This window comes from Zingiber officinale, chromosome 11B, assembly GCF_018446385.1.
Source record: "Zingiber officinale cultivar Zhangliang chromosome 11B, Zo_v1.1, whole genome shotgun sequence".
Lineage (NCBI taxonomy): Eukaryota > Viridiplantae > Streptophyta > Magnoliopsida > Zingiberales > Zingiberaceae > Zingiber > Zingiber officinale.
The window spans coordinates 32,473,130-32,484,104 of record NC_056007.1 but is presented as its reverse complement, the minus strand read 5'-3'; the positions used below and the strand labels follow the sequence as shown (position 1 = coordinate 32,484,104).

The 10,975-nt window shown below is 35.1% G+C and overlaps 1 protein-coding gene across 1 annotated transcript; it reads right to left on the bottom strand.

Annotated features, from left to right (window-relative positions):
- Positions 1–2,991: 2,991 nt before the first annotated feature.
- LOC122033872 lies at positions 2,992–3,519 on the bottom strand. Its single transcript, XM_042593027.1, has one exon. It carries the CDS (start codon positions 3,517–3,519, stop codon positions 2,992–2,994), a length of 528 nt encoding a protein of 175 aa, XP_042448961.1.
- Positions 3,520–10,975: the final 7,456 nt, after the last annotated feature.

Sequence of the window (10,975 nt, the reverse complement as noted above, 5' to 3'; positions counted from 1 at the left end):
ATACCAAACAACCAATCTTATTTTAATATAAGCAAACCACCAATACAAAACTAAATATTTACTACATTAAATCCAAAATAAACATCCATATATAATTCATCTTGTAGCCACACATATACAAAAATATACAAAATGAGTTGTTACTCATCAAAATACACATGTTTTCCATTGTTGTTCTCCATATACCTTAAATCACATGTTTTCCATTTGTTGTTCTCCATATAGCTTTTAATTTACAAATTAGCAAGGCAAGCTAATCCTAACAAAGCTCACTTCTTGCATCAAAAAAACTCAAGCCTCACGAATTGCCCGACCTGTAAGAGAAAAATTTTACAAAACTTATCAAATTCCAGAATTCCAGATTATAGTCTGCATGACAACACAAATTCTTGGAAAACAAGCAATACAAGATAGAACAGATATTAGGTGTTGTTTCATGCTACACAAGTCAAACAAAACAATACAAATCAGTGTGTATCAAGAAACAGTCGGCAACATCCATTCACGCAGGACAAAATTCCATTATACTCAACACAAAAGAAGGAATGATCTTTTCTTCCTTGAGAATTATACCTCCTTGTCACTCGTTTGACCAAACTAACATGTAGTATATAGAGCGAACTATTAAGAAATCAAACTGCAGTATATAGATGTTTTCTATATCAATATACTATGGATCATACACGAAATGCCTTTACAAGCTCTTCATTTCATTCTCAAGCAATCACTAACATGCATATTGATTAACATAGTTGAGCTTGATGAAGCATCATAATTGTCATTCGTGATGATACTTGCAAGGTCCAACAAGATGGAAGTATGAAATAAAAATTTGTCATCAACAATGAATTTCTAATGTACTTCTGCCACAGTAGTATTATGCTCAATGAGTCATCAACAAAGTATGTAGTTCAACATAGTAAAAATTTAAATGCAATTGTAAAAAAAATAATAATAAATTATAGGATTAGACAAGGAAATTAAACTAGCAAATGAAACAAACACAAGTACAAAATTTAGGGCATCCCAAAAGATATCAGATATTCCTTGGGCGGTAGAAAAATGCTAGGTAAAACGTTAAAGATGTATACATGGAGACTGTGAGATAGGAGGAAAAACAAGATTGAGTCATGGCATATAGATGAAAACCATAAGGAGAGAGCAAACAAGAAATTTGTAGAGCAACTCATAAGATACAAAAGGTCATCATCTAACAATTCACAAAGAGATAACTTCCACATTGTCAGTCCTTGCATAATTCGGAAACAACTAAATAAGCTACTCACACAACCCAACCATTATTAATTTTGGACCACAAAGAAACATACCAAGAAACACTGTTCGACGCATGTTTGGCAACCATTTTTTAGGAAAAGGAAGTAAAAGTCCTGACCATAGATAACACATGGTTGCCAAACAAAATTATAAGGACACCACGACTTTACCTATAACTAAATTCACAAAATGTTTAATCAACAAGATAACACATGGATGTATATTAGGTATTGACATATCAAAGCAAACGATGAGAACAAAGAGAGGCAATAAATAAAAGAAATGTCAGCTAATTCTGCTCATGGTAGAAATGCAAGAATGAAGTATTGAGCAAAGGAGATAGCTAGCTGTGAATGAACAAATTATTGGCACTAAGGAATCAAAATCAATAAGTCATGGAATCACAAACAAAGTGTTCAACCATCTTTTGAAGTCTAGTAATTTATACCTAGTAATGAATATAGTCTAGTATGCAATCCGCCCATTCGGATCACACTTCGTCAATTTCTTCGTTGGAGTAAATTGTTTTCATGAACTGTTAACAAACCCAGATTATATTAGTAAAAAAAAATCAGTAATGAAGAAGCAAAGTCAAATAAAAGAAATTATTTGAGAAAATTGAGAATATGTCAAATATTACCATTGAGCTAAGTGAATCCTTCTCGCCGATAGCATTTCCTTCATTAATTTCTCTCATAAATTTCATCACATAAAACCCATATTGTTTAGCATCAGGTTGTCAGGACCCTATGTTAACAAAAAATTATCAACGAATAATGCACAGTTAAATATTTTTAAATTAATCACAAGTAAACATATGTGTATATATATAATACACAAACCTTTACGACTTCCCACATAGGCTTCTTTTTCCCTTTCCTTTGCTTGTTCGAATTGAACAATTACAAGCTCCTTTGAACAACAAGAGTTGACATATGAGTAATAAATTAAATTAAATGCTCAATTAAAAAACAAATATGTACTCACATATCCACTACATATTTCCAGTCCTCATAACGATTGCAATGATTAAATGAATCGAACAAATAAACCATCTCCACATAAGGGTCGATGGGAGTCAAAATCCAATGACAACTATGCTCAAAATAGATAGTCAATGCATAAATTCAACAGAATTGTTGAAATAAATCTATTAAAAATGAAATTGTAATATTTATTTACTCAACATTGTGAGGTGCCAAAACTAGTTGATTTTTTGTTGCACCACTCAGCTTATCAGCCAAAACACTTGCCGAGCTATTCAAGTATTTAGTCTTTTCATTTTTGTCAAGTTTGGATACATATGACATTACTAGAAAGGTTTGTGGATCCACAAATCTGAACTTATCGACCTTATTTTCTTTTTTCATCTTTTTGAAGAGAAACCTTCCATTCAAGCAAAATAATGTTACTACTTAATGCAGACAAACTTGAAGGATGTCATAAAAGCAGAGAAATTTGTAAACATCCATGGAAATGAGTTCAGTAGACTATTGAGAAAAAAACATCTTTTTTTTTAATCGAATACTAGATGTCTAGATCTCAGCATACATAGATAGTGAAATATATTACAATAGATTTAGGCATACATTCTCGAAAGTAAAACATCGAACCAATTCAGTCTATTTAGAAAAATAAGTATGAACTGCAAATACTTATTTAGAAAAATAAGTATGAACTGCTTACCCCAAATTGTTCTCTAGTGGATCAATTCTTCTAGGCGTAGACAAGTAGGGAGAAGCCCTGCACTCGCCGTAGCTCCACTTCCTCTGGGCTCGCCCATTCCATCAGCGACCAAGTGCTAGCTGACGAGGCCGACGAAGCCGAAGAGGAGTAGCTGGATTTCTGCGTGCTTCTCTTCCTCCCTCGCCTTCTATGCTCTCCGACAACTCCACTACCACTCCAGCTCCAATTAATGCGCCCCATTTTTCTATCGTATCTCTCGATCACCCAATTTCTGAAGATTGAACTTCTAGTAAAATTATCCTCTCGCTGAGGACTTGACTTCTGCGGGCCCTCGAACCAAAGCAGAAACACGGTGTGCCCTAGCTCTTTCGGGGCGGAGTCGCGGGTGCCAGCGACTGACGGTATCGGTTTGCGTTCCTTAGATTGGAAGAACCAGTTGTGGAGATCCCAAGAGAAATGAATCCAGCCTCCATCGAGCTCTGATCTTTCGTTCCCCCGGAACTTCCACCGGAGACACCTCACGAACAAGAGCTGCTTGCCGTCGATCTCCACCGACATCCACATTTCTTTCCCCTTCACCTTAGCCTAGAGTTTGATTGAGATCTTGCGGTACCAGTCGCCGATCCAAGCGCGGGTCCGGTACGACCTCCTGCCGCCGCAATGCTCACCCATCACCGTGTGCTCCCACCTCGATACCAGTGCCCTGCACGTGGGACTCTGTTGAACCTTGGCCTTCTTGTACACTTCGTCGATCACACCGTCGTGGAGGAAGATCCAACGGAGGTGTGGAGAGATTGTATGAGGAGAGGGAAAGAAAAATGGCTTAGGTTCGGGAACACGAAGGGGAAAACATGGCGTCGAAAAGAAAACAATGAGGGAAAGCAAAACAGCGAGGGGGAAAATGACCAAAATTGATTACAATGGTTTTTTCAAAACTGTTGTCGTAGCCGTTAAAAAAGCGCTTAAAGACAATGAATTTAGAAAACCGTTGTAACAAGTGTTGTTGATTTCAAAAAGAAATTGCTCAATGACAACAGTTTTCCCAAAACCGTTGTCTTTTATATTTAATGGGAGTTCAAAGACAACAGTTTTGGCAAAAACCATTGTCTTTGAGCAAATACGTAACGCTTTTTCTTAAAACCGTTGTCGTAGGGGTGTTGTCTTGTAACATTTTTGTTGTAGTGAAAAATTCTTTTTACATTAGTTAGGTGAGATTTTTTAGCACAGATTTGGTATCCAGCACACATACTAACTACAAATAAAATATCAACTTGACTTGTAGTTAAGTATAAAAGACTACCTATTACACTTCTATAATATTTTAAATATATGAATTTTCCATTTAGATCACTATGTAAGGTTGTGTTAGTTGCCATTGGTATTTTTATTTCTTTGGTATTTTCCATTCTAAATTTTATAAGTAATTTATTTATATATTTGAATTGGCAAACATAATTTTCTTTATTAGTTTGTTTAATTTGTAATCCTAAAAAATAGGTTAGTTTATCTACTAAGGTCATTTCAAATTCTTATTCCATTAAGGTTATAAATTCTTATAAAAATTTTGAGTTGGTTGAACCAAAGATCATGTCATCTACATATACTTCTACTATGAAGATATCTTATTTGAGTGATTTTACATATAGAGTTGGGTCAATTTGACCTTGATTGAACCCTTTGGAAATTAGATAGGAGGTTAACCTTTCATACCAAGCTCAAGGTACTTGTTTAAGATCATACAAGCCCTTTTTTACTTTGAACACGTGGTCAGGATGATCTAGATTCTCAAATCTAGGTGGTTAACTTACGTACACTTCCTCTTTAATTAGCCCATTTAGGAAGCTGGACTTAACATACATTTGATAAAGTTTAAATCCTTTATGGGTTGCATAGCTTAGTAGCATTCTAATAGACTCAAGTCTCGCTACTGGAGCATATGTTTCATCGTAGTCAAGTCTCTCTACTTGAATAAACCCTTTGGCAACTAATCTGGCTTTATTTCTCACTATTTTCCTATTTTCACTTAGTTTATTTCTAAACACCCACTTAGTTTCTATTACTTTTTTATTTTCAAGTAGTGGTTCTAAGTCCCAGACTTAATTTCTTTTAAATTGAGTCAATTCTTCCTACATGTCTATAATCTAGTTTGGGTCAAGTAGGGATTCTTATATTATTTTGGATTTAATTTTAGAGATTAAGGATATTTAACTTAGGTTTCTAAAGGATGATCTAGTCAGAACTCTTAGGTCTGGGTCATCTATAATTTGTTCAACTGGGTGGTCTAAGCTGATTCTTATTGTTTTAGGTTCAGCTTGTGTTTGTTCATTTTCTTGTGATTGATTTTGTTCATCTTCGTATTCTTTTGTTGGAATTTCACTTACTCCCCCTAGGTTAGTGCTAGCTCTAACAAAATTAATTGGTTGGTATTGAGGTTGAGTTCAGTTAGATTATTTAGAGTTTGTACAATAACAACAACAATAACCAAGCTTTTTCCCACTAGGTGGGATCGGCTGTGTGAATCCTTTTACATCATTGAGCTCTATCTCCTACTATATCATCATCTATATTTAAATAAATTTTATCTTATTTTATTGTTGTTAACCAAGCATTTTTTTTTATCTTCCTCTTCTTCATTTTGATATGCATGTTTATCATAGTTTCACGTCACCTAACCGGAGCATTTATTGGTAGTCTAAGTATATGTTCGTACCAACTTAAATATGTCTCTCAGAGTTTTCTCTCAATTAATGCAACTTTAACTTTCTCTTTAATGCTCTCATTTCTTATTTTGTCTATCCTCGTATGTCCACATAGCCACCTTAACATCCTCATCTCTGCAGCTCTCAGCTTCTGCTCATGTGCTCAAGTCATAGCCCAACATTCAGCACCATATAACATAGCTGGTCTAACTGCAGTTTTATATAACTTACCTTTAAGTTTAAGAGGTACTTTACGGTCACATAAAATACTTGACGCTCCCCTCTATTTCAACCATCCTTCTTGTATTCTATGTAAGACATCTCTCTCAATCCCTCCATTATTTTATAAAAATAATCCTAAATATTTAAATCTCTCAGTTTCGGGCAACTCGTCCTCTCCTATCTTAATAATTGTCTCATTACTTCTAATATTGCTAAACTTAAATTCCATATATTCTGACTTTAATATACTAAGCTTAAAATCTTTCTCTTCTAATGTTTCCCACCAAGATTTTAGTTTAGCATTTACTCCTTTACATGTTTCATCTACCAAAATAATATCATCTGCAAATAACATGCACCATGGTATTGTGTTTTGAATGTACGCAGTGAGTTTGCCCATAAATAGTGCAAAAAGATAAGGACTTAGAGTTGATCCTTGATGTAATCCTATTTTTATTAGAAATGGTTCAGTTACTCCACCTGAAGTCTTTACTCTGGTTGTTACATCCTCATACATATCCCTAATTAGTTCAATATATGTTACGCTAACACCTCTCATTTCAAAAATTCTCCATATAATTTCTCTTGGGACTCTATCATGAGCTTTTTCTAAGTCAATGAATACCATGTGTAGATCTTATTTTTACTCCCGATATTTTTCAATTAATTTTCTAAGAAGACGTATAGCTTCTATTGTCGACCTTCCAGGCATGAACCCAAATTGATTTTCGATCACTATGGTCTTCTTCCTTAATCTTTTTTCTATTACTTTTTCCCAAAGTTTCATAGTATGACTCATTAGTTTAATATCCCTATAGTTTGCACAATTTTGTACGTCTTCCTTGTTTTTATATAAGAGAACAAGAGTTCTTATCCTCTATTGATTAGGCATTTTTTTCGTTTTCAATATTATGTTAAATAATTTTGTAAGTCATTCAATACCTTGTTTCCCTAAACACTTCCATACCTCTATCAGAATAACTTTTCCATTGTGCATCTTATTTAAAGTTTATTTTACTTCTAAAGTTTGAATTCTATGATAAAAATTAAAATTTCTATGCTCATTTGACCTACTTAAATTACCTAAGTTAAGTTGGTCACCTAAACCTTTATTAAAAAGTTGATGAAAATGCATCTTCCACCACTCTTTTATTTCTTCATCATTTACTAATACCATATTACATTCATCTTTAATACATTTTATTTAGCTAAGATCTCTTGTTTTCCTTTATCTTACTTTAGCTATTCTATAAATGTTTCTTTCCCCTTCTTTTGTATCTAATTTTTGATATAATCATTCAAAAGTTTCATTCTTTACTTCACTCACTACTTTCTTAGCTTCTTTCCTGGCTATTGTATATTTTTTAAATTTTCCTCATTCTTACAAATATATAATTCTTTATAAGGTATTCATTTTTCCTTCACTTTCTCTTGTAATTTCTTATTCCACTACCAAGATTCCTTCGTGGTGCATGTCCCTTTGACTCACCAACTACACTCTTAGCTACTATTTTTAACTTTATACCATCTTATTGTTAGTTAGAGCCCTAGAGCCAATCATTTGATGATTTTTGTATGGACTCATTGTATCATATTATTATATATAAATAAAGGCATTTGTTTATGGTTATTATACTTACTTGTATTGGTGCCAAATAACTAAGTATAATAGCGTCTTTGAGTAGAAGGTTCTTACCTATATCAATCCATTGGTTGAATCGATAGTGAGATGATATAGGGAACACTACTCTTAATCATTCCTAGTCGAGTATTAACATTCAGGGACAATGTTAATGCGACGAGACTAGCATGTAGGTCAACTCGATGACTTGATCTCACAAGTCATGGATATGAAGATATCAAGCTGACACATGGGTATGCATTGGAGAATGTATACTGAATGACCCGCCATGAGAAAGTATCATGGATCGTTATATGAGTGTCATATACTTTCTCATGTAGCTATTAGTATGACTACTAGTCCTTGGACCTGAAGTCACCATGTTTCCCTATATAAGGAGTTATGTACTTTGGCTTCGTCAAACGTCACCCGTAACTGGGTGGACTATAAAGGCGATTACTGGGTATGTAACAAATTATGCGGAGGGATGTGAGTGATGTAGATGAGATCTATCCTTCCTATATGACGGGAAAGACATCGATATTCTTGATAGAGTGAGACCACTAAGTGCATGGTCATGCCCAAATGAGTCAATATGAGATGTTGAGCTCATTTGATGAGTGAGTCTACTTGGAGTTCAAGATTTAGATTGATTAGAGGATGACACGGTCTATGCCTCACATTGATCAATCTAGATGTCAAGGATAGAAGGACACTTGTCATATATTGTGAAGAGTCACAATTAGTAGTCACAAGGTGATGTTGGATCTCAACATTCTTATAACTTGGGTAGTAATGATGTACCGCTCATTACTTATGCTTCTAAATGGGTTTAGGAGCATTGCCAACGTTACAAGAACCTATAGGGTCACACACAAAGGGCAATTAGATGGAGATTGGGTTCATTTGATGAACCTAAAGGATTAGGTTCATGTGATGAACCAAATTGGATTAAGAGTAATCCAAAGTAGGCTAATTGAGTTGGACTCAATTTGGTTCATGTATTATATGAGTCTAATTTGGACTTAGACTCATTGAATTAATTTAATTTAATGAATAGAGATTCATTAAATTAAATTTGACTTGAACCAATGGTTAGATTTGATCAACCAAGTAAGAGAAGTGGTCAAGTTTGACTTGACTTGAGAGGAAGATGAAGGGTCAATTTTGACTTGACCATTTGCCACCTCATTGGTGAGTTGGCATGAAATGGGGCAATGATGATGCTCCACATCATCATGGTTACTTAAGTGGGATGCCACCTCATGGGAGTTACCAAGAGTTGTGACTCTTGGCATTCCATGGAGGTTACATTCCCTCTTAAAGTGGCCGGCCACTTTTGATGAGAGAGTTAGTGCAATTATGTGCTTTGAGTTGTAACTCTCATCTTCTTCCTCTCAAGGTTTCTTCTCTCCCTCTCCTCCTCCTTGTCGTGACCATCAAAGGTGCTAGCACAGCTTTTGTGTGGTTTTTCTCCATCTCTTGCTTGTGTGGATACACATAGAGGAGTATCTACTTTGATACTCTCGAGATCCGGCGAACCTAGGACGAGAGGGATTACGCGAAGGGCTTCGCATCAAGGGTAACCTCTTTATCTTGTAGATCTAAAGTAGATGTAGGCTTAGAAAACATGTATATGAAATTTTATTTCTTCGCACGGATCCCTGACATGGGGATTTTGGGGTTTCCGCAACGCAAAAAGCGGTTTTTGCGGCCCGAAAAACCCAACACCTATCCTATAATGTATTAGAGTGATAGTATATTTCACCTAATGCTTATACTTCTACCTTCTCCTTAAATATATTTTACTTCCCATCCTTTAACTTCCACCACTTAATTCTAGCAATCGTATATATTTTCTTTCTATTGATACTAAGTTTGAGGTGTATATCTAATACTACTAACCTATGTTGGGTAGTTAAGCTTTCTCTAGGGATGTCTTTGCAATCTTTACAAATCTTTCTATCCTTCTTCCTAATCATAAGAAAGTCAATTTATAATTTATTATTCTCACTTTTGAATGTGAGTAAGTGTTCTTCTCTTTTTTTGAAAAAATATATTAACTAATATAAGGTCATATGTTATCGTAAAATCTAATATAGCTTTTCCTTCCTCATTTCTCGTTTCAAACCCATAACTCTAACGTACCCTCTCGTATTCCTCATTTTTCGCTCCAACATGCTCATTTAGATCACCTCCTATTAAAATCATTTTATTTGGTAGAATATTTTATAATATTTCATCTAAATCATCCCAAAACCATGATTTGATAGCTTCCTCTAATCATAGTTGTGGTGCATATACGCTCATTATGTTCATAGTTTATTTCACCACTATTATCTTAAGGGCTATTGATACAGGTTATGATAGATGGGCCTGGTGAATGGAGGAGGGGTTTAGGTCCAAAGAGATAGGAAAGGTAAATAGCCGATTGAATAAAGGCTGAGCAAGCACCCGTGCACTCATATATGCTCGGCCGAGCAAAGCCCGCATGAGCATAAAGACATTTAGTCTTTTATAAGACTCTCAGTCCATTACCGGTCAATCTAGGCCGAGTGAGTTGTTAGAGTGTATACTAAAAGCCTAGTTTTTGTAAACATTTATTTTGAAATAAAAGAATCATATTTGGTCAATATCTACATTTATTTGTTAAATGTAATTATTCAATTAATTTATATAGTAGATTGTTGGGAATTTCGGGCCACAAAAACTGTTTTTTCGCGTTGCGAAAACCCCGATTCCCATGCCACCGGATCCGTGTGAAGTAAAATAAAACAAAAATTCGAGTACGAGTTTACTAAAGCCTAGATCTACACTAGAGAAGGAAGTTACCCTCGATGCGATGCCCTTCGCAATCTCGCTCGTCCAACGGTTCATCGGATCTCGAGATCGTCAAGTGTACGATCCTCTAGAAGTATCCACACGAACAAACTAGGTGGAGAGGCCAAACAAAAAGGTGTGCTAGAACCTATGAAGTGTTCGGCCAAGAGAGGAGAGGGAGAAGAAAATTGAGAGCAAGAATGAGAGAGGAAGAAGATGAGTTGAATGCCTTAAATTGCATTCACTTGCAATTCAAATGTGGCCAGCCACAACTGTAACTTCCATTCATTTAATGTGGCCGACCATTAAAGAGAGGACTTGTAACCTCCATGAGGTGGCACACACATGTGATAACTATGATGATGTGGCACATCATCATTAGTCCTCCTAATGACAACTCACAAATGAGGTGGCAAATGGTCAAGTCAAACTTGACCTTTCATCTTCCTTCTCAAGTCAAGTCAAACTTGACCAAATCTCTCTCATGGTTGATCTAATCTAACCATTTGATTCAAACCAATTTAATATAATGAATCTAATTCATTTAATTAAATTGATTCAATGAGTCATAATCTAAATTAGACTCATTGAACACATGAATCAACATGAGTCCAACTCAATTAGCCCAATTAGGATTACTCTTAATCCAATT